The sequence below is a fragment of the Diadema antillarum genome, unplaced genomic scaffold (assembly GCF_040938485.1).
Source record: "Diadema antillarum isolate AM-2024a unplaced genomic scaffold, OU_Dant_1.0 seq00001416_RagTag, whole genome shotgun sequence".
Lineage (NCBI taxonomy): Eukaryota > Metazoa > Echinodermata > Echinoidea > Diadematoida > Diadematidae > Diadema > Diadema antillarum.
In genome coordinates, this window is record NW_027272168.1 from 1 (window position 1) to 26021 (window position 26021).

The 26021-nt window shown below is 37.5% G+C and overlaps 1 protein-coding gene across 1 annotated transcript; it reads left to right on the forward strand.

Moving 5' to 3' along the window:
- The first annotated feature begins 3511 nt into the window (after positions 1–3511).
- LOC139709219 (uncharacterized) lies at positions 3512–23607 on the forward strand. The gene is made up of 18 exons (XM_071621172.1): positions 3512–3892; positions 6992–7303; positions 8010–8092; positions 9080–9200; positions 12371–12445; positions 13022–13184; positions 13921–13994; positions 14843–14926; positions 15749–15819; positions 16406–16483; positions 17396–17456; positions 18195–18285; positions 18815–19074; positions 19336–19542; positions 20192–20536; positions 21291–21416; positions 22188–22322; positions 23431–23607. The coding sequence occupies exons 1-18, from the start codon at positions 3512–3514 to the stop codon at positions 23605–23607; spliced, it is 2844 nt and encodes a 947-aa protein (XP_071477273.1).
- The last annotated feature ends 2414 nt before the right edge of the window (positions 23608–26021 follow it).

Sequence of the window (26021 nt, forward strand, 5' to 3'; positions counted from 1 at the left end):
TCGATACAAGTTGGAAGCAAACAAAAGGGAGTGGTGGTCTTGTACAATTCAGTTATTCATTCATTACTGAGGGATCTGCGTGTAAGGGCCTTTCTTGTCTTGTGTTTGTGCTGCGCGAATAGAGAGAGAGAGAGAGCTAGCGAAAAAAAAAAAGAAAGGAAGGAAGGAAAAAAGGCAGAGCGCTGAATGTTTCTCGCACAAACAAGGATATAGCTATGGAGTCTCCCTCATCCAAAACAGCCAAGTTTTGTTCATTTTGACGGAATTTTTAATGAAATCCGGATTGCTTCTCCCGCAACTGCTTATGTAAGTGTATCAAAAGACAATTAATGAACTCCTTGAACGTGAGTTCACCTGGCACGTTTTCGTCTCGGAAATCAAGGGCTGTCGTATACAGTAGTTAGGCTACCGGTAACACCGTCGTCAGGTAACTTTTCAGCTATGCTTTCATGTATAATCGGACTAGCACAACAATGATTCGCCGGGTCGCAGAAAATGATCCGGGATTGGACTGTCAGAACTGGACCCATTGGAACCATAACTATGTAGACTGAGAAACAGGTAAGACTTGTTAAGACGTCTGTCAGAAAAAAGAGGGCATGACATCACTTATACTACATTTTGCAAATTAAATGGCTTCCACGTGTGTTTAGTAGGCCCTTTGTTCAAATAAACCTTTTTATGAAAAGTTTTCCTTTTTTTCATATTTCATATTGTTTTTCATGTATGTGCCTTGCTTATATCCTCCTCTCACCCTCTCTTTCTCGTAGGCCTACTACCCCAGTAAAATCAAGAGCTCTAAAGATGCATCTCAAAACATCCATTCTTTCGAATCCCCTTATACACTTTACAATTACAGTTAAATAGCTGAATCTAAAAGCGCGTGAGTTACAAGCAGTAAATTTGAACGTCCAATTCCTTTTCAAAATTTTCCAACTAATTTCATTGCATGATTAATGCTCTTGTAAAATATCAACCTTATCACCTAGGAATTATATTCGATACAAACATGACGGGGGACATTGAACAGCAAGGCCGCTGTTGGCCCTTTGGTATACATGTAGCTGGCTCACAAGCATAAAAGTTCGTGTGTATTCAGTAATAAACAAGAAGGGCAAAACCTCATTAGCTTCAGTTCAATTGATTCATTATCATTTGTCCATGTAATGGGTAATCAATTTGTTTCTTGGTTTGCTTATGGGACGCACACGACTGGTTCTGAATGTATATCATGCATATCGGACATTAAGTATGTGTCAAAAATAAAATCATCGACTAATTATATCACACAATAAATTATTACTTTATGTGATCCATATCATGTACATATACGTTTTAGGTAGATTAAAAAGGTATAGCTATATGAATAGAAATACAGTCACTTGAATGTATACACGACTATTATCATAGAGAACAAAAAGAAATATGTACAAGCTTACAATATAAAAACATACCCGATTACACACACATATCATATCATACATGTGAAATAAATGATTTCCTCCCTTTTTTTTTGGCGGGGGGGGGGATGTTCCAATAATGAGCGACAGAATTAAAATTGATATCATTTTCATCATGACGTTCAGTGGTAACAATATTTCCATTTACTAGAACAACTGACCTTAACCGTTGTTAATGTTTGGTTGAATCTTTGAAGAATTAGCCATCAGGGAAACACATGTACATTTTCAAATTCCATGTCGAATTCAAGTTGACGAAATACAGTTTTTACTAGTGACTCAAACTGAACCTCATGTGATGAAATGTCAAGCCACCGAACGAGACACAATCTAATCTATTACCTTTGCATGCTACTGGTTCTTAAGGGTTTAGCTTATAACTAATATTTTCATCACAAACAAAGAGCACAAAAAGATACAACTCACAATTTTGTTTTTATTTTCCCGCGTGTACTATGTTTATAAGTGTAATTCATACTTCAAAACCCAATTTCTAAGCCCTTTTGCTCAAAAGTCATTCGTTAAACTTTATATGATCTGATTATTCTCAACGTTTTTGAAAAGAAAAGTCAATTTGAATCAAACAAAATTTGATAGATTGGCATATTCCCTTTAAAGCATGCAAAGCAAAAGTTGACTGTTTTTGACTTCATGCGTCAAATCTACGATCAAGAGAAAATAACCCCGGGTGTTGGCACAAAATCAGTGTACGATAATCAACATTTGGCATTGTGAGTTGAAATCCCCTTGGGATTTCAAAGCCGGATCTATTTCACGGGGAAAATTTCTTCTTCTCCCTTTCAAATCATATTTGAACCCTTTATTCTGGCTTATCATCTATACCATACATCAACGTCATTATACATGGTTCAATGCGATACATCAAATGAGGGGTTCGTATTGATTTTTACTGAGAACTTCTATTTTTCTTGTTTGAGGGGAGGGGCGGCAACGGCAGAGGTCAGAGTTCAATATAAGGAAAAAATTATTGTCCTCAGAATAGAGCTTATGTATTGGCCGCTTCGTTAAGTGGGAAGTGACTTTAGGTACAGTCTGACATTATCAAATGGAGTCAAATTAAACAACAAAAATAGGATAAGTTGCAAAAATGGACACGCATTCAGAAATGTGACGAATGTTATAACAAAGGCGATCCGTTATCGCCTCAAATCTCACCATGTAGATTATGATAGCATCCATATTTTCATCAATGGCTTTGTAACGACAAACCCCTGCCCTTTACAAACGGAGATGTGAAGAATGTAATTTCGCCCCTGAACTTCATGTTTAAAAAAAAAAGAAGAAAATTTGGTGAAAATTTGTGGACAGGACAATGACAAATGACTTCACATGATTTGTTTGTTTATGACTGTGACCGATATCACTGTTCTCAGGGGGAAAATGTGTAAGGGCGGAATTTCTTAACCCTCTTACTTTCAATCTGTACAGTGAGTTTAATCAATACACTCTCACTGTTATGTGTGTTTGTATATACTTACTCTTTTTACTCATCAAGTCACCGAGGCCAGATGTTTTTACGGTGTGTGTTTGTGTGTGTGTGTGTGTGTGTGTGTGTGTGTGTGTGTGTGTGTGTGTGTGTGTGTGTGAGCATGCGTGTGTGTGTTGCCGAAGGGCTGTTATTGCAAATCATTATTCAGTGAAATTTAACACTGAGCAAATATGGCTTTGCTGTGACTGCGACCTTCTCTCACTAAATCAACAAGTCGATTTTTATCGGTGGAGCACGGCTGTCTTTCATTGTTATGGCAATGTACTCCTCTCTCCCTATCTTCCTTTCTCTTTCTCACATGCTTTTCTCTCTCTCTCTCGTTGTCTTGACGTCTCTTCCTTGTCTGTCTTTAAATATATATATAGATCTATATACTAAGTATATGTCTCAATCTGTTCGTCTCTCTATTTCTGTTTTCCTAAAGATCATGACCACAATTTCCCTTATTCCATTTTGAGGAAAAGTTTGTGCTTCCTGTAAATTTTTTCACAGCGCGTACCAGATGGTAATATAGTAGACTCAGAGCGTGTCACCAGCAACCATGATGGCCGCGGATCTGCCACGCGGTGGTTTCCATGGAAACCAGGCCTCGAACCGCCGAAAGGGCAAGATGATCAGGACTGTCCCTACGAACGAGACGACGACGACGTCGAGAGCGGACATCCCCAGGCTGGTTCGCGTTGGTCAGCGACCCGCTCGAATGAGCCGTCACCGCATCAGCCTCGGCGACACGTCGGTGAGACAAGCCGCCGCCGGTTTTCCGATCGTATCCCCTCGTCTGACGATGTCGATGCCCGACGGGGACGAGGAGCCCGACGCAGAGACGAAGAGGAGGGCGAAGCTCCGAGACGTGATCGCCATGATGGAGCTCAGCCAGCGACCCGTGAAAAGACCGAACGATGTCCGCACACGTCTGCACGAGGTAAGCATCAAGTTTTTAATTCTCCCCTCTGGAATCGGCCGGTTGTTAATTACTTATAATTATTACTATTGTTTTACCTTCGGCTGTTTTTACTTCACAGTATACCTCTTCACTGAAGGGGAAAATATCATAAAAATGATTCGACGAAATCAAAAAAGTTTAAAAAAAAAGAAGAAATATATTCATGTTAATCAACAAAACCATAACAAGGCTAGTAACTCATTAAACTAGTTTGCTACTTCAAGGCTTCATGAGATGTGCTTACTTTTTGAGCCTGAATTTCACCCAAATAGCCTAATACGAAAAAAAAAAAAGACAAGCATGGACATGAATTAAGTCACTTTAATTTGTTTTCCCATGATAGTCATATATGATAAACAAATGAACACATTCCAAAACATTAACGAAAAAAGAAGATTTGTAACAATTCATATTAGACCTCTGGTTACTTGTTTGTGTGTTTGTTTGTTTGTTTTGTTTGTTTGGAACTGGCAAATGCAATAAAAAATATTCTTATAACTTCGAGGTAGCATTTGAGGTGATGTGCGATTTGTTTCCATGATATGTGGGTTTATTCTTGCATCGTAAAACTACTTGCCCTTTAGTTGGCATAAAAGCTCTTGGAGTTGTATTGTTTTCTCCTGCTTCGTATATGTGTATGTGTATTATGTGTGTGCGTGTGTGTGTGTGTGTGTGCATTCGTGTGCGTGTTGGGTGTATTTTTTTTTGGGGGGGGGGGGGGGGGGAAGGAGGAGGGGGAGGGTTCTTTACTACAATGTATTTCTTCTGGCAGGGAAGGGCAACTTCTTACCTGTTATTCAGTTCCAGGTCTCAGTTTCCCCTCTAAAATGCAAGCTCTTACATTTCACGAGACAGTGCTAAAGAGTATCTTTTATTGAGGTCGTAGGGCGTCAGACGCCGGGTCTTGACCACAATACAAAGCACCGTCGAGGACAGCGGACTTTGTAGTGCATCGGGCGCGGAGGAGAAACAAAAATAAGCAAAACCTTATGATTGAAAACAAACAAAGACGAATTATGTTGCATTTATATTGAAAAAAAAAAGAGAAAACACCCCGCTCGAGAGATGTCCATTGTCTATTACAAATGTTTAAGAAAACTATGTGCCGATGCCTCTTATGCAATTATTCACAGAGTGGTTCTCACCTTCAAGACATGTTGGAATCGAAGACAAGAAACAATTCATGGTCTTTGGCTTCGACTTATCCCCTCAAGCAGGTATCTCGATCAAACAAACAACGGTTGCACCCAGACCACTTATTTATTTGCAGTTGATGTGAGCCGTGCAATCATGATGTTGTGATTGGTGCTTTTTGTATTCATGTTCTCCGATCCATTGTCTCCCATTAAACTGTGATCACTTTTTGCTTATACTCCTTGATCACCGTTCATATTTCTTATCACCACAAATACGCACATTGAATAATGTATGAGTATATCATTATCATCCGTTTTACTCTAGATTGTCTACATCACACCTTTTATATTCCTGCGTTTGATTGGTGTAAGAGACAAATTCACCCTTTTACTGAGTATTGGCGTACACATACTTTTTTTTCTTCCCTGACGATTTAGTTTTGACTATATCTGTTAAGTTGTTTGGAAAATAATAATCAGTTGGATCAAAAATTTTGTGTTAAGCAACTTACCAAACATCTACATTTGCCATAAAATTCGAAATTCAAATTTTCCATCTTTGCACGGTGAAGGAGAATACATTATCTCGGTATGATTTTCATTTCACGATAATCTCACGCAATGTATTATCATTTTAGCATAAATATCTTCACTTTCGTACAACGTTGGCATGTTTCTCGGTAGCTTTGAAAACCTCCACTCGGACAAGAGTTTTGATAAGAGTTTGAGTGATTATCAGTTCAAGAGAAATATGCATTGTTTACATATTGGAAATGTTCTCTCCCTTGAGCTCACCAAAGAGCGTTGAAACAAACTTCGAACTAACTCTTCTCATACAACCGATGATACATTTTCTGCCAATGAATTACCAAGAAGGAATACTAAGTTTCAATTTACAAATTGTAGATTGCAATATTGATTTTCCATCTCATATCATAATTATTCAATCATTTTCACAGTTTGGCATGTATCAATCACTGTCCGCACATATCTGCAAGCACCTTACACGATTCCTGCGCAATTATTGTGAGATATATAATGGTACAGGAGTGTTTCTTTCACAAATTGCGAGAATTGCACGATGGGAGTTAAGTCTAAAGTGCGTGTCCACTCCATCTTTCGGTTGATTTCGATAGCTAGATTATAAGATCATAACAGACAGAATGGTATGGAAGCTTCGTCAGAATCAGACATACGAGAAAGTTACAGAATTTTAGAATTTCACATGATTTCTAGAAACTGATATTGGTAGCAAGCATATATTTCTTTATACTAATCAGGAAACGGAGAGATGTTGACTTTCCATAGGTCTTCCATTTATCCGTTTGCAAAGTTTCGCTAAATTTGGTTATTTCGAAATGATACGAAAAAGAAAATGAATTGCATCACTTCATTGCAATAGTGACTATTAAACTCAGAGGAGTAAAAAGAAAGAGGAAAAAAATTGTAGTTGCCAAACTATGTAAGATAGAACATGTAAGATATTTCTGTACATGTAGGTTATAAGATAATGAGAGAATTATGGATATGACATCATAATTATCTCGTCTATCTAATCATATTATGATGGCTTCTTTTTCAGTTATGATTTTCTTCTTTCATGTGCCATCATTCTCTCTTTTTGGTTTGCCTTTTTCTACTTAGGTCAATTGGACTTTGCATTGCACTTTTTGGTTTGGTTTGGTATTTTGACACGAGAAAATACTTTTGCTGTTCCCTGCATATCCGAGCTGTACTTTAGAGAAGAAACGTTTGGCCTGAAAAGCGCAGTATACAGTCAATGTCAAATATTTCCCATGTCAATCTAAGAAAAAAATGATACTTTCGAAAAGCCTCGGATATGGTATGAAATACTTTTTAAAATTATTTATTAGAATCGTGACTGAACTATTAATTCCATGTTTTGTTTTGTTTTGTTTTTTGTTTTTTTTTCATCGCTCAGCGTGCTGTTGCCGTAGAGAAAGAAGCCAAAAGACGAGCAAAGGCGAAAACCTCCACGAAAATGCCCAAAACAGGGATTGGCGACGTCACCAACAACGGCGACGATAACGACGACGACGACAACGACGACGACGACGCCCAGGAAGAGGCGAAGACGAAGGAAAATGCCCTGCGAACCATGGGGAAATGGCAGGAGTTCATCGGGACAAGAAGAGCTCTTGCCCGTGGAAGACGGTTGGGGTTTGCCGGTCACTTACCGGTCAAGAAAGCAGGGGCAAATCGCAAGGCCGACAAAGTCCAATCGAAGGCTAGTGTCTATTCTATTAAAAGAGACTGTTTCGTACTGTACTCATAAGATCTTCTTTTGCAGTTATAGCAGCAGTATGAAATTTTTGCAAATATTCCTAGCTTTTACTAGTACATTCTTTATTGTGTTTCATTGGTCATCTTTGCCTCTCAATGAAAATGGCGATGCTGCAAACAGGTATCATGGAATTCCTTGTTGCAATGAGAGTGGGGGATATGCCACGCCCAAACTGTAAGTCTTCTGCAACACGTGTTTGTGTGATTGCTGTAATTCAAGTTGATTTGACACCTTCAATATATTTGATAGTGAACGTTGTCGCTGTAAAGACTTCAATCTATTTGTCTGTCCCGATTCCACTTGAGCAGTTATCATGTTCCCTATTCTACATAAAGATTTCCAAAAATGGCACGCGTTAACTTGTTTCAAACGGTCTTGCAGAGAAATATGAACAGTTCCTTTTTTTAGGTCGCTATCAATATATTGAAGGTATTCACCTTGAGCCATGTTTTATGTTAGATGAGTATGACATTAAGTTTATTGACTTCTATACTATACTACGTTGATAATAGAACGGACAAGCATGAGAGAGGGTAATTTTGACTGTCAAGCGTGAGAGGAGCTGTCCAAACGAGGATTGTATACATGAACGAGATTAGAGAATTTTTCTGTAAACTCACATAGTAACGCAACTCTCATTCCTTTCTTCCTACAGGTAAAGAAAACGTTAGGGCGATTCCCGACGGTCGTAAAGCTCATCATCTATTTGCTCAGATTGAGCAAAACATACATTTTTCAGTAAGTTTAGATCACGTTCATGTGGGTCAATTGTGTTCGATTATTTGAATATTTTACGTTCTTTTTATTTGTAATAGAGAGTTGGTATCTCCAGTCTAATCATATATTATGACGAGTTTCTTCTTTCTTTTTTGTGGGCTTAAAGATTTTTAAACATTGGACTACCAGTTCTATTGCATTACCTAATTGAGATGTAATCTAGTCTCCTCTATAATTTCTTTTTCCGTATTAGGGCTTATTCTTTTTTTCCAGCGGGTATGGGAAATGCTTTGTAATATTCATTGTTATTGTTCGAACGCAATTTCACTTGTAAAGGTATGATCTCTGTACCAAATCTATTGATTTTTTTTTCTTTTGAGTGTTCATATAAAATTGATATCTATTGTTATTGTTCGGACGCAGTTTTATTTGTAATGGTATGATCACTGTCTCAAATCTATTGATTTTTTTCTTTTGAGTGTTCATATGAAATTAGTATTCATTGCTATTGTTCGAACGCATTTTCATTTGTTATGATGTTTTTCTCAAATCTATTGATTATTTTCTTTTGAGTGTTCATGTAAAATCAATTTTCATTGCTATTGTTCTGACGCAGGTTTATTTGTAAAGATATGATCTCTGTCTCAAATCTATTGATTTTTTTAAATTTTTTGAGTGTTCATATGAAAAATCAAATGCATTTATTTTTGCTTGATAACAATATTACTAAACTTGTTAAAGTTTGTTGTAACATATATTTCGTTCTCGGTGTAGATGCGGAGGTGTAGGTTGTTAATATCCCTTGACGATTACTCTCATAAGTAACGGTAGGTTTGTTGACGATATTCTTTTTAAATAGTTCCGAGTAAGACAATGTTTTAGGACAAACCGCTACACCTTGAAAACAAAGTATGTAAAACGCTGCTGCTCTTCTTGATTAATTCATTTACATTTTGATTTGATTTGATTTGCTTTGATTAGATTTTGACTACTTTATGTTGTTTCCAGGGAGAGTGATGCTCGTATGGTGTCGTTGTTCAGCGACATCGACGCAGCTCGGGCCAGTGATCATTACAAGATTCGAGGAGACCTCCTCTATGACGTCACACAGTTCAGAGCTCAGAAATCGGTGAGTCTTGGGGAATTTCCCCAATTATTATCGTTGATATCAAACTGCACCGGCGGAGATTCCTTTATATTATGAGGATTATGTTTTCACATTTTCCCCTTCGGCTTTTCCTGCTAGTTTATTTTGGCCCAATCATTGGGATGCGTATAAACCATGCATGCACTAGATTCACTAGCGTTACATTTTCCTGTAGTCTCTCCACGTTGTTGTCCACATGCAACATTCTGTCTATTTAGCCCGCTTGTTATCTCGCTATATATGCAAAGCTGACTTATCACGCTTCTATCGTACTACCCATTCATCTGTCTGTATTGTCATGAATAATTCATACACGTCTTCATATATTTACATAACTCAGTTCGTCTTATCTATAGGCGTTTTCACATCAGCCCGATAAAAATCCAAGCTCGAGATATTTTTTAACTTCCCAAGTCAGAAAATAGCGCGCTATTTCGAAACATCGGGCTGACGTGAAAACGCCTATTGTGACATATCTTTTGTATCTATACGAATGTTTTACATTCCCACCGTCACTTCAGCAAAACACGTAGAAGAGATCACCAGTGTGTTTATATCTCCATGAAAGTTTTGGATGTTTTGATGTTGTTTTTTATTTATAGTACTGTATACATGGGACAACTATTCTAACAGAACAAAAACTCATGTAGACTGAAATTATATTTATTAAGTAACCAGTTGTCACAGACATGTTATAAGCTTTAACGCGGATTGAATGTCAAAGTAGTGACAAACGATAAAGATTTACTTTAATTTTTATGATCTGTGTGTATTATATTATTTTCTTTTTACAATTATTATGGCTGACGAGAATGATTGACATTTTCACGCTTATGCTCATTCAAATCTATTAATGATGTTTCATCAATATAGCTTGAGCAGCAAATAATACAGACAGAGTTCAAAGTAATTGTTGACTTTGTAACGTCAAAGCACAGAAAATGTGGAAATTTATTCGCTTGTTTGATTAAAAGTAATTTCAATAGACATTATCAAGATAAGAGTATATAGTAAACTACGTCAATGGATCGATTCAAGGCAAAACAAAACAGCTTTATTGTTCTTTATTTGTTTTGTCAATTTGCATTATTCCATTTAATCACGCCCCAAATGCGATACTGAGTGCATAATGCGGATGATGGTGAAGGAAACACGGCTATGTCATTTTTTATTTTACCACGTTCATACCTTAGCGTCTCTATATTCCGTATCATTTTCTTGGCACACCTTTATTTTCATGCTTATGTCTTCCTGTATTTCCGGCACACCTTCCCCCTTGCTTTTTAGTATTTGCAAAAGCACATGACGCCCTTCTACCAAATGTTATACTGCGTAAGTTTTTACGACATTGCTTTTATTTTGAACCGTAATAACTTCGAGTGACCTTGGTTACTAAAGAACAGTGGTTACGGTTAATGGAATTTACTTACTAACTAACTGCTACTGTTTGTTTATTTTGGATCCAGAGATGGTTAGCCAATTATATTGTGTTCAATGCTTTCCTGCTTTACTGCTTACTTTTTGTAACTAGAGGAGAACTGCCTTTTCTTGTTAGTTTACTATCACACTCTTACCGCTATTGATAAATTACGATTTCTAAAGGCTGGCTTCTTTGATTACGGTTTCATCTTTCTTTATTTTTTAAGGTCTTGCGCTTTCTTCATTCAAATGTTAAAGGAATGAATGATATATGTACTTAAGTATACTTATATGTATGCATCCGAACATAGATATACACCTTAGAAATACACATAGACAAATACGTCGCTATTACCTTGGCTAACTCATTATACAATAAAAATACATACGACAAATATAATGAGGTTTGATACCGATTTCTAGCTTTAAAGTTTAATTTTGTATTTTCTGATAAAAAGCTGAAGTTTTATGATTCATACGGGATGCCTGCAAACTAATTCGTTTGTTACAAGGTATACGAGAGAAGTAACAGTGTAAGAGCGCTGTAAACTCTCCTGTCTGTTTTGTAATACCTGTACCCTCCTAACTCCCCCATCCTGATCCCCTAAATTGTCACTAACTCTGACATATTTTAACGGTAAATGATCCGTCTAACGTTGTGAACCTCGGAAAGACGACAGACACAAGTCGTCTGGTCTTGTAACAAATGTTAGGTTTTATTGTATGCTCGTCCATGAGTAACATCTATAACGGTTGAGATGGTGACAACGTAACACGCTTACGTGGCCTGTCATTTTTACACGCAAGACCTGAAGAGGAAAGTAACAGTTTTTGTGGCATCGTCTATAGCTTCCATCATCTTATAGTCAAATGCAACTCATCGTTGCTCTGAGAGCTCACATTGCTTGATTAATAGTTAAATCTCTAGAAATCAACCAATAAGAAATTCGAGAATATTCAATATTGATAACGACTTTGTTATTATTTTTATAACTACTGTGTTTGTAATAACAATTTGGTGATACGGGATGATAACAGTGAAGATGATGGTGGTGATGATTGCTATGCTGGTGATGACGGCAATAAACATTCACAGTGATAGAAGCTGCGATCATTCTAAGAGAGGGAGCGCCAATACCCAAGAGCAAGGTATTGATAAGTTACTATGGTTAATAGTTGGTATATATGGAACATAAAAAAGGGTAGAATGAATGAGATACGCATCTGATCTGAATAAGGCTTGACTTGTTGTCAACTTACTCTAAATTCTTTCTTTTAAACCTGCTTTTAGTGAGAAAGTTAAACAACAAAATAACAATGCTTTGGCGCTATTTTTGTGATCATACATAAAAATTCAAAAAATTGTACTACAGAAATCAGTATAATTAGACTACACAGATGATTATGTATAACTGTATGTGTGGGTACATGCGTATGTGTGTATATGTGTAAATTTGTGTGTAGACGCTTGTGTGTGTACAAGGAGACAAAAAGAGAGATTCATGAATAGAAGTGAATAATCATGGCTGTTCTGCGCATGCAGTTAGTACCTTAATACAGGATTTCTATTATTGTTCGTGATCGTTTAGAAGGGAAGGGAAGGGTCCTCCCAAATGGGGAAAGGGATGATTTTAAAGCCAGCATCGATTTGTTTTATGATAAGCTGTCAGCGGCACTTTAAAATGGGGATTGCGAAATGGTTAACAGAGGTTTTTGTGTTTTAAATCTTTCAGCAAAGGATTTCGAAAGAGAGCAAGAAAATTCTCCAGAAGCCGTCCGGAAAACGAACAGCCAAGGACATACATCATGTGAGTTGATTCTCAGTCACACAATAACTCTTTCCAAGGATATTCATCACTTTGAATAAATTTTTACTTGGGAAAAACAAATATGAAGAAAGTAGTGAACATCGTCATACAGTATTAATATGGACTGCTCAAGTTCAGAGGTTGCTTTGCTACCAGAAAGATTATGTTGTACTCTTCTTTCAGCGTGTTTTCATCCTTAAAGTGAATACTAAGTAATGTATAAATACACTGTCAGTAGCACTTTTCGTATCATTCGTGTTCTGTGCATCCACAGGTGCGATTCATATTAATTCCATTTTCTTTTTCTTTTTCTTTTTTTTAGAATCCAATTTCAAACCTTTTGTCCAAAATTTAGGTATTCAGCTCTTAACGGCAATCACGAACAGGCCTGTTAAGTAGGCTCAATCGAAATGTGTTACTTCGCGCTGGGCAGGGAGAAACTTAATGGGCGATAGAAATATTTTGTAGATGACAGGATGTATGAAGTCAGAGTTCTAGGGATGTCAGTCTGATAGATATCGTGTATTCCCTTAACATCTAACAATTCTTTTTGTTTTCTTTTATTCCTCCCCTCAGGTGATGGTAGAGCTGCAGCAGATGAAGAATGTCACACAATATCCAATCGACAAGCAGCGTGGCTTGGTGTCCTCCTCTTGGTACGAAGAGTACCCTACGGGACGCGTCATCATCCGCTACGGGAGGCGGCCGCAGGCCTTCTACGTCATTCTCGGTGGCTCTGGTAAGATGAAGCGGACTGCCAACAAGCTCTCAAATAATCACTTTTATTTTGTATTCATTTTTTAATTCTTAAATATATATATATATATATATGTTGATAAGGCAGTCCACGTGTTGGCAAAATAAAAAGATAAGTAACAAAGCTGCAACAAAGAAGAAATAAACCGTTGGTGAATACAGCATGAACTTTGTTGCAGCTTTGTTACTTATATATATATGTATATATATGTATATATATATATATTTTTTTTTTTTTTTGGGGGGGGGGTTAAGATTATAACAGTGATTTCACTGAAAATATTTCAAATATGTTTATTCCCTACTGTCGTTGCTATGTTTGACTGATTCTGTTCATCAAACTTGAAACCATCCTCGGCAAAATGACGCTACTCTTGAAATGCTGTGTAATTGTGTTATATTAAACCACAAAGTCCTGGGTTTTCTTCTGCAGCTAACACATGCAAAGGAATGCTGCGCAATATGGTCAATTTTACAGACCACAGTGAAAAGCGCTGCAGTGATCTTTCAAAGTTTTAACGAAAGTGCATGATTTATACATTTTGAACTGGTGTTTTACACCAGTTCGAATGAACAGCATTGCTAAAATTGCTATAAGAAGTAAGCGTCTTTCATGTGCTTGGATTATGGAGGTGAATATGGGAAAATATATTTACAAAAATGAATATGCAAATTGGCAATAACTGAGTAACTCACTCTGATTGGTTAATCGTACTCAGCATTACACCTGGAGGGAGATCCCACGATCCCGGGGAGACCGGTTACGTCACTGAACAAAGGAGATATGTTCGGGGTGAGTCCAAGTATTCATAGAATGTTACAGTTTGTGTATGTGTGTGTGTTTGTGTGCATCAGGGTCAGCAAGATTTTAAAGCAATGTTTTTTACACAGTTGTAATCGGTATTCGGCACAAAAGTACCGGCAGTGCGCAAGACATCTAGTTCTCAGTGGGCTTCCAGACTTCTTCCTCTTTTTTTTTTCTCTCCTTTTGTATTTATGATGCTTCAATTAATCTTTCCATTGATGTTAGTATTCCAGAGGGGCCCACATTCTACCAGCTCTGTCTTTTTAGTGGGTCTCTCCATTTTTCGCACTTTAAGCAAAAGTATACATGTACTTTATTTCGATCACTTCTGTTTTTGTTTTTACTACAATGTATAATTACTATAAGGTCCTCCTCAATTGTTTTACATTCTTTTCGATACATAATGTTCTGTTTACCTTATTCTCTGTTGTCAAAAGAAGTGTAACTTATATGTTTTGTCGAAAAATGAAATAAGCTTTGAATTGAAAAAAAAATAAATTGACATAATACCAAGAAAGATTCAAATGTTTGACTGTGTTTTTGTTTTTATTATCATTATCATCCTTGTTTCAAGTCGAGAATGCTGATGTCAAGACTTGGATATTCGTCGGAAACTTCCTTATGATTATAATATATATATATATATATATATATATATATATATATATATATCCCAAACTCGAATTATTTTTCATTGTCAGTCTACAACATGCATGTTGAGGTATATATCTGTATACCTACATCTATCTATGTATCTACCTCTTGATCTTGCAAGTAGGTCGCACACCCTTTGTCGCAAAATGACGTTGATAAAAATAGTGTTTTTCATACCACAGGAGCAGGCAATCGCAAACCAAGGGCGACACGCGTACACCATAATATCCAAGGAGACCATACAACTCATGTGCCTCTCTCCTGGGGTAAGTTCAGCTGAATCTACTGAAAGAAGAAAAAAAGAAAACCTTTGATGTGTCCGTAGTGTCATTAAAAAACACTTACATCATAGAGATAAAAAACCTGATAGATGAAAATATGCAGTCATTGAGTGTAGATAGTGACGTTAAACTGGACGATATCTATATTCTTTTATTGATGTTCATATTTCTTCTTCACTCTTTACTGGCCATTTAATCTTAATCACACTCTGAAGAACCACTCCTCCCCCAACAAACAATAAACCGCAGAAAATACGAAGGAAAGACTACCACTACGACCTCTACTTTAGATACAGGTTGAACGTTCTGTAACACCAGTCAGTCGGATATCACAATATCCCGCCAATTTATGGATCAGCATCCCCTCTCCATTAAAAAAAAGTAACCGATAAGACAAAGGGTTAAAACATTGGTGTTACATGAACATCAATTTCGTAATTGTACGAATCATGAACTCTTTTCGCTTTTAAGCGAAAGTTTCAGGGGCAGAAATTATTAAAAACTGAATGATAACCCTCTTAAGACGATCATCATAGTATTCTGTGTAGCCTATACACAAAGATTGGTAAGGATGATGAGATTATAACTGTAACGAATCAGGTTATAGAATCGAAATAGTTCGTCGATTTACACTAAGTTTAATTCAGTTCATCCTATTTGACGTCATTGTAAAAAAAAAAAGAAGCTTTGAATGAAAAAATAAAGGCTCGTAGATGCATCATCATATTGAAAACACAATGCAAATAGTGTGAATAGCATTTTATACAATTAGTTGTTCATTCTCTGAATGCATGTTTCTTATTACAGGATTACTGCCGAATCTTCCTCGCCGGTGGAATGGACAACTTTAGCAGTCCTGGAAAGGACAATTTCATCAAGTAAGTTTGAGGAAAAAATTCAAACAATGTCCTACCTTATCTATGAATCTGATAATCAGATGATAAATCTGAATATCTGATAACAACTAGCGATATTCATTGAATATAATTTTTCCGAGATAACTCTTAGTACTACCTAATGCATATTTACACTTTTCGTGATGTAGTAAACACGAAACGTCTTACTTGCACAACCATTCTGTTATCTTAATATGTCTCTGATATGTTCGGCATTTAGTCTAGAATTGTATTCTTCCTTTCTGTTTTTTGTTTGCTTATTTCTTTATTTTGATCGGTTACAATTTTTTCTTCGATGTTAAAGAGTTAGATATCGCTGGGCTATTTTAAATTCATTCTTTATACTTTCCTGCTGAAATTCGGACCACCTATTGGCTAAGAGTAAAAGACCAATCAGGTTCTCTGGAATATATTTCTAAATTGCCAATGTTACTTTTATTTGTCCCTGTGATGCCCATTTTATTTGCATACACAACAACAGAACTTACTTTTTTTTCCCTATTCGATGTAGTTAGGAAAAGAAACCATGTCATCCTGTTCTTGTCTTTCGTTCTCTTTCCCGGCTCAGTTCTGTGTGTATCTTCAAGCACTGGCCTGTGCAGCTGTTGAAAAACAACCACAAACAAACCAAGTTCCAGTTCTTCGTGTAAGTCTCATCATCCAAAGAGATGACTCCGATATAAAGACAAAATTTTGAATATTTTGTTAATAGAGTTTTGCGGGGTTTCGATGGAAGAAATATGATCTCCATTCATGTTTGTTATGCCAGAAAAGAAAACTCCTGTTTCTATTGAGAACCACGAATATACATCAGTGATACTTTTTGTTTTGATTTGTTGTTTTAATCTGTGTAGAAATGATTAAGGGCGCACTGAAATAGAAAAAAAACCAACATAAGACGGAAAGCCTTTTTTTCCATGAAGTTGTGTGAATAAAAGTTTATTAGAAGAATGATAATTAATTACAATTTTTTTTATACGAGAAAAGTGACATAACGAATAACACAAACACTGAAATTTTGACAAGTATAGGGGCCTATGGGGCGCATGGGCTTATTGAGGGGGATTGATGAAAACAGTTTTCTTTTTCAAATAAGATCGAAAACATAAATCAACACACATCACAATTGAAGTAGCCAAGACAAAAGAAGGATAACAAAGGCAAAGATTGAGATGTCAGATTTCACTGCTTTGGGAGCAAGTTACAGGCAAAGCAAGACGCCATATACCGGGTGTCGAACTTTGTTAATACAACTGACGGCATTTTATGTCAGACATACAGATTTGGATGCTTCATTGTTTATTCTCCAGTTTGGGTCCATTTTTCTCTTAAGAGAACTCGGGAGGTGTAGAGGCAAGGCTCGTTTCTTCCTTTCCAAACTCAATACTCTCAATTAATGAGCCACTGGCTTGAAAAGTAAACGCCTCTGTTACTGAACTGTTGCCGAACTGTTACGGCGCCCTCATGTGAAGAATGCGAGCTACGCATAGGTTGTTCGCAGCAGTCGAAAATTTTCGTCTTTCCTTGTTGATTCCATCATTGCGTTTTATACTCACAGGCATGGTAAAACCATCGTAGAAGACAGCAATGAGTCCGAATGGATCATAATCGTGAAATCGGTGAGTATTGTTTCAAATAGTATCAAACTTTCTTGAGAGGATGTGCATTGTTATTATACAAGAAAATAAAAACAATCAGATATCTTAGAGATTACTGCAATATACCTTGGCTTCAAAATACAAAATGTAATATTATGTGTTAACCTTTCGTGTGCTGTGAGTGTTTATTGGCACAGAAAAACCCCCCATATCAATGTACACACTGTCCCTGGGACAGAAAGGGTTAAAGACACTTGAATTGAGCGTATCAGGACAATAACCCCCCACTACCATTATACCTCGAGTTTATGCCTGGGTCCGAAACAAGGTCTTTAACACGATGGAAACGTCGTCGGCCTCGTCGTCGCTGTCGGTGTTGTTATTGTTGTCGTTGATTTAGCTCAAAGACGGGTCGTCAACATTGAATCTTTGCACCTGAATTAAAATCAATTTACTGAATGACTTTAAAGCAATAATTAAAAAACAATGATGAGAGAATTTTCTGTTCCTGGTATTAGATGTGTCCTCGAGTCGTTTGATCAGCAGTGTACTGATGTTAAAATATGTTTGATCACGAATACTGTTTGACCTCCAAGGTTTCATGGCAAGTTATAATTATTTAAGATTGACTATGCAGTGGAGAGATCTTTGCAAAGCAAAATTGAACTTGAGGCTGTTACTTTGTGCATGGTTGTCAACCTGTTTGTTAACCCCCTAATAAGAAAAGGATTTTGGCACATAACTTTTTTTCGCCATCAGGGAAGTTGTTCCGTGCTGAAGAAATTAGTTGACCCAACGACGATACCGGAAGTCGCCCCGGCAGTCAAGAAGAAGAGGATCTCTGTGCCGGGTAAGATTTTGACTTTCTTCCTCTTTTGATGCTTTGTCGATGACATGTTGATGACACGTTGATGACACGTTGATGACACGTTGATGACACGTTGATGACACGTTGAAGACATGTTGATGACATGTTGATGACATGTTGATGACACGTCCAAATGTTGTGTCTGTGTCTGTTCTCCTTCCTCAAACTCTTTTCTTGTCTATTTTGTTTAGTGCAGTTTTCACGAATATATGTATATCATATACATTAATTGATTACATATACATGTACATTTGTATTTCACATTTCAAATTATACCAATAATAATAGTGGCCAGTTGTATAGCGCACAGGTCCACCTTTCAGTGCTCGTGGCGCTACAGTAATTGAATCATGCAGCATTACCGCCCATACTTGTGAAATTGTATCATATATTGCTTGATTAAATTCCATATTAATAGCGAACGAATGTAAGATTTTACTCACACATAAACACACCCACACATACACACACAAATATTGTATAAGTAATTTGTTTACTCTCCGTCTGTCAGCTACGAGGTACAGGAAAGATTTCAACCCAGCGGAAAGCCACCAGGATATGTTGCAGCGAAAGCTGCGGGAGCTGCAGCGGAGGCGCACCAAGTCGCTGCGGAACAACAAGTGGAAGCAGTACATCAAGAAGCCCACCCAGCTCCTGAAGATCGACCTCCACGACGACCCCTTCGAGGAGTCCGACGTCGTCGTCGACTACCGCGGTGGCAACAATCCTCTTGCCGCCGAGTTCTACAAACGATATGAAGATAGCCTCAAGGTAATGCCGTTACCCCCTCTCCGTCCACCCGTTGAGGACGAGTCCCGAGTATACTCGGGCAGGTGTCTATGAAAACGCATGTTGAAGCAAAATTAATCCCTCCTAAAAGGGTTAACTTACTCCGTTTTGATTTTTTTTCTCTCCCGTTCAGCATAATTCCTTTTCCCGTGACATTTTATAAACATCCCGGACAAAATGACTAGTGGTGAACTATACATCTGTATATCAAAATATCTTTATTACTTACCCCCCCCCCCCCAGAATAAAAGCAAATCTGGAGAGCTACCAAAAGATGGGGGAGCCGTCAAGGCGGAACCTAAAGAGGAAGACGCGATGGAAGTGGAGGGACAGGACTCAGAAGGAGGAGGGGGAACACAGGGGGTCGATGGCACCGACGAAATCATGGACACTTCCGAGACTGCACCCGGGGGCGCAGTGAAGAATGCCCCCAACGTTGACTTCGCAAAGGTGAGCTTGCTGCTCTATACGGCTAGCTCAAAGTTGCTTGTGCGGGGTTGCAAGAAACTAAAATACAACGCTTCTTTCGGGCGACGCTGCAACATGCAAACCGTTGAAATTATGCCAAGATAATTTTCATTCACTTACTTAAAAACATGAAGCAAAGAGTATTTCCATTTATGCATAGACAATTGAAATTCTTGTTTGATCTTTTTCCCCTTGAAATCCCTGTGATTTTTCTCAAGATGGTTGAAAAGCATGACGATTTTTTTAAAGAAATACTTTCATTCCTCTTACCTCAACGACCCAATGGTTGAAACTGACTTTGGAGTTTTCCTCTCCCTTATAGTGAAGGCCATCTTCAGACAAACTTTATTTGAATTTGCATGCGTCCTTCCAAATCACAAGCCAGTTGTGTGCATGACCTTATTTTCTAATACTTTGGTGTCGAGATTTTAGGCAATATTGATACTGTTGAACAAAATATTTGGCCAATTTCGTTATGCTTCAGTACTGGAACAGGTTACAGGTTACAAACAATAACATGTAATACTAACGTTAACAGTTTTTCCAACAATAAGACATCGCTGTTTTTGTTTTTTTTTGTCTCCAATTTACTGACACTTATTTTTATTGCATCACAATGTCTTATGTGTAGGGGCCTTTCATGACACACAAGAAGAAGAGTCGAGCTCATCTGTTTCGGGAACCAAGCAACTTAATACGAGAGCTCTCAAAGGAGAGTGCTGAGCATTCCCAGAGCGCCTCCCAAAAAGACACCATAGCGCAACAAAACAGCGTGTCGCAGGAGGAACAGCATTCGAAATTGAAGAGTCTCACACGAAAGGACAGTATGGTCGTGCGTAGGGAGAATCTGAGGTGTAAGGACAGGGTGGCGACGAGGGACGGGGGCGAGGCTGAAAGAGCAAGCGTCACGCAAGACAGTGGCATGACCGATCTTACGGAGGCTATCGGTGAACAAGGTGTGGATCGGATCCAGAAAGTGTTATCTGCGTGTCGCTGTACAGCTATGTGGTCACATGACTATAACGTCATGGAGTGGTACTCCAAAGTTATGAAGTTTGTTTCAGAATGTCCCGTATGCCTAGTTTGCTTTTGAAAAGAAATGTTTAATTTATGACTGTCTCTAGCGTGAATTTTCGCATATCACTTTTGCTCCGATACAAGAAAGAAATGCCAATTGTTATTCTTTCATTCCCGATTTATGAAGGATTGTGTACCATAACTAACTGTAATTGTTATTTAGCCGTCGAATTGCAATTTCACACAATGTTCAAGATGAGACTGATAAACAGAAAAACGTCACAAGAACGGAACGGTAGACGTAACATCAAAATCGAATTTGAAAACAACGTTTTGTCATCCTAAATTTAACTTTAGTTCTTTATCTTTTGTAAATACTCTCTTTGAACACTGATTCGTTAGAACGCTATTGTATTGACTAAAAATGAGCGCAGTGGAGCGATAATTTCATTGTTTTGTGGAGTAGATGAGCTAAAGCTGTGGCAGGGAAATATGTTTATATTTTTTATATTATTTATACATACATATATATATATATATATATATATATATTTATATTTCATATCATTTTTTCATCGTCATAGTCAAATATACATTACTACGAAGTGTGTTTCACCTTGAATATCTCAAAAAGATGACATTAAATTAAATTCCCACTATTCTCACTGTCACTTGGATCTAAACCTGCAGACGACGAAATACAGCGAGGAGAGGCGGACATTGGTGCAAACGAAATGGACGATGACGACGAAGAGGACGAGGAAGAGAAGAAGCGAATTCCGATCGACCCTGACTACAAGTTCGTCATGATCGACACGATAGAGAAAGGAGGCGTCTTCGTAAGTTCATCTGTTGTCACATTTCACCTTTATAACCCCTCGGCCGCACCGATTTTTTTTTCTCTGGTTTGAGATTTGTTTCGCTGTTTTGCGATATCTACTTTTCATTCTTGTCGTGGTTTGGACATTTCTTCACGATCATACTCAGCTTATAAATATGATCAACATTTCTCGCTTATCATTAACGTTGTAGGTGATGTGGCATCACTTGTTGTTATTAATGTCAATCATTGTTTCGATTTGTTAATTAGCCTAATAATTTGTGTACATATGCATGGACACGATTATTTTATCACAGTATGGTAAATAAACGCCATAACCTTGATAAACACACACACACACACACACACACACACATTATATATATATATATATATATATATATATATATATATACACGCATAGACAGGTGTTCTATGCTTATTTGGAAGAAGGGTATTCTGCTACAAAAGCATCTCCACGCAATAAAAAAAAAAAACATTTCAATTTGAATGAATACGCAGAACCTGCTGCTACAAGGGATCAAAAGCATCACAGAAGTCAGAAGGCCGTTGGTTCGAATCTCACCGAGTACGCATGCGCATGACTTTTATAATGACTACTACCCACCAAAGCACTGAATAATCGGTATTAATTTACGTCGATGAAGGTGAATATGTCAAGCAGTTGCAGTAGAAACAACTCAAGGCAAGAATCATTAATTTTAAGATGCACAATGATTGAATTCGTCTTATTAGGACCAGGATTAACCTTTCACCTTTCACTTGGCAGGGCGTCCTGGATCTCGCATTCGGCGCGCAGCCAAGTCTAAGTCTGGTCAGCAATGGAGCCGAGTGCATTATGGTCAAGAAGAAGTTCTACAAGAAGCACGCAGACGACAAGGCCATCTGGGGTATCACCGAATCGGTAAGACCTGGGACTTTCTCCACCAAGTATCTATTAAGCCAGATCGTTGTAGTTCACTTTGCGCACGCGCAGATAGAAAAAAGGTCATTTATACCAATGTGCACATGTCCATATATATTAGGTATACACTGACACTGATTTGTCATGCCAGAACAAAGTTAAACGCTTTTTACTTCGAAGATGCTGTTGTTGAAAGTAGCATCATAAACACATTCCTGACGTTCCTTCCTTCCTAATTACAAATCGTATTTCACTTGAGAAATCAACTATAGTCACCTATTTAGAATTCACTTTGTCTTATCTCTCTCTCTCTCTCTCTCTCTCTCTCTATATATATATATATATATACCGTGTATATATATATATAATATATATATATATATATATATATATATATATATATTATGCGATGTACACACACACACACGTATCAACGCATGTTCTTCATGAGCATGCATGGTGTGGTTATATGAAACTAGACTGTAAAATTTACCCGATCGTCTCATGGCCTTGTACTCTGTATTTTGGGAATCTCTGTATTGTTGTTGTTACAAAAAGTCATCTTTGTCCTGCAAGATGTTAAACAGGGGCATAAAAAAAATCCAGAGTTAAAGAAATCGTACCCTTCCTATGGGGTATACCGCTCTCAACCCATCAACCCCCTTCCTTCACCCTCCCGCTCCCAAAATGAAACATCTCTTTCCCTATCTCCATGCTGTAGCCCCACTGTATTATCAATTGTATTCCTGATTCGTTTTGCCGTATATTGTGTAAAGGCAATGAACAAAAAAAAAATGTTAACAGCTTATGTTTACTTATGTATGGCACCAAAAATGTACATGTACATTTGTATATATACAAGTACATGTATCATGTATCAGGGGCGGATCCAGGCTTTCCGTAAAGAGGGGCGCCTTTACAAAATTAAACGCGCACCCCCCCCCCCCCATTTTTTTTTTATTTTTATTTCTTTTGCTTCAACGGAAAATATGGGGGGCAGTGCGCTCCCCCTGGATCCGACACTGTGTATGTGCATGTACAGTGATAATACAGGAGCCAATGAATCAAATCAAATCAAATCAAATCAAATCATATCTCTTTGGTTCAGCTCCGACCGTACCCAGACGAGGAGACTCTTACCAAGGACCTGAAGGAGAAACTCACATGGAAGGATCATCGCGACGCCACCCTCAAGGCCACGGCTCAGAGGTTCAAACGAATGCGGAAACGTCTAGCTGATCCTCGTATACAGCGACCAGCCGTTATATTGGACACTTACACATGAAACGTTTAATTAACTGACTTTGTGTGTATTTTTACTAATTTATTCAGCCATCGTAGTTTTTTTAATGAATGTATCCGTCAATCAATCATTCAATATTCAAGTAATTAATCTATTGATAATTCATTAATTTTATTTGTTTGTGTATTTACCAGCTTATTTGTTTATTCACTTTTTATTCATCTACCTATTTATTCATTCATTTCTTATTCATTTATTTATTTATTTATTTATTTATTTATTTATTTATTTATTTATCTATTTATCTATCTATCTATTCATAAAAATATACACTGCTATTTTATTCGGGTGATCTTGAGTCTGCTAGAATCACTACAAGTGCAGGTAGATATTGTGGTCAAGGGTGATAAGATTCCGCTTAGCAACAAGGCGGTAAAAAAAAAAAAAATTGCTTTGAGCCAGGTCTTGGAGGACGTGGTCTCTACTAGTCATGAGTCGAGATGAGCTCAGTTCCTCACATGCTGCACTACCATTTCACTTATCGTCTCCAAATAAAACATTTACGTGAGAAAAATCAATGGTTAACAGGGCGAATCAAGCCAAGGGTTAAAAAGCTGAGGGAGAATTCTAGGAATGCCCATTTCTCGCAGACAGTCGAATGTCTATCTTTCACATCCATGCTTTCGAAGCATAATCCTTCTTTATGGACATTAATCACGAGATTACAAAGACTGTTTATCACTGCCATGCCTTTAGTGAACACGGTTGTAATCATCTCTACACCAGTTTCGTTATTCGAGCGGGATCTACAAATCTGAGCTTGAAGGAAGCACACTGTTTTGCAATACCAGTATATAATAACCATCTTCGGACATGGTGTAGAACTGATTCACTGTAAGACATGAGGTGTAGTAGTGATACAAATAAAAATGACAAATCAATCATTCCAGAGAGGACATTAATGTCTTGTGAATAATGAGCCCACTTTTTTTTTCATTTGAAGGCACTCTGACTTCAGAAGTATAAAAAAATCAGAGGAATCGTATACGGAAGGTGTTTCGCTATTAGGATCGGACGTTAGATGAGAGCGTTGTGAAAGTTCAAAGTTTAACATGAAAAGTTTGATTGCAAAACGGGTTAAGCGCCATTTTTAAAGCATTTTAAAGTAAGTCCACTATCAAATAGGGCAAACTAGAATCTTTCCTCTGATATCTTAAGCCCGCCACACACTACACGATTTTGCCCCGATTCACCGGTCTTAAGACCTTAAGACTAGAAGTGTGACGTCACAGTCTTGCCATTTTCTAGTCGTACGACTGGTTCTTAGCGCCAGCCGTAGAGATTTGAAATGTTGAATTTCTGCGACCGGTCGTAGGCTTTCAGCCATTCACAATGCAGTAAAATGCAAGCGCACGCAGTGCGCGCTGCGCGCGCTTTACAGTCGTAAGCCTACTCGTAAGGTTCGGTCGTATAGTGTGCGGTGTCCGGTCGTACGACTGGTCTTAAGACCCAGCTTGGCTTAAGACTTTAAGACCAGTCTGATCGTGTAGTGTGCGGTGGCCTTTACTTGTTACATAAGTAGGAATATTGTTGAAGTTTTGATTTAAAGATTTCGTGATACATGTATTTCTTTTTTTTTTTATCACAAATATTTCAAATTAACAGGAATGGAGATGTCTTGTTTTGCTATCGAACTCTTTACATGTTTGTCGCAGAAACATGTGCAGAATAGTCGAGATTATGATGTCTTCAAGTCATAATTCCTCAATTCATTTATGATAATTATGATGATGGAATTGATAATATCATATATCAGAAGTAGAAGAGGTAAAAATGATAGTAATATTATTGTGTTTTGATTTCAAGTTATTTCTGCAACTTTTTTTAAAAATCCAGAATACAACGCACACAGTTTTTACAAGTAAATTGATCAAATCATTTTCTCATTTAGATACAAAATGCAAATAATTGTAATGATGATAATAAAAATAATAATAATAATAATACTACATTTATAAAGCGCATAATAAGCACATGCTTCTCTATGCGCTGTACAATTCAGATACAACATACAAACAAATGACTAACAAATGTAACACTCAACATAATAAATACAATAATTAACAAAAGGAGTAATGAATGTTTATCTTAATCAAGGAAGACGAAACAGGTGAGTTTTAAGACCGGATTTGAAATTTGCAAAACTGGGTGCACATCGAATTTTTTGTGGTAAATTGTTCCAAAGCGTAGGTCCAGCAACTGCGAAAGATCTGCCCCCGTAATATGAAGTGTTGGTTCTGGGAATGTGAAGAAGCGCTTGGGTGCTTGAGCGAAGGTTGCGAGGAGGGTGATACTGCTTGAGCAAATCTGCCAGATATGTTGGGGAAGAACTAAGTTGTGCCTTGTAGGTCAGCAATATGAGTTTGAACATTATACGTCTGTCAACAGGTAGCCAG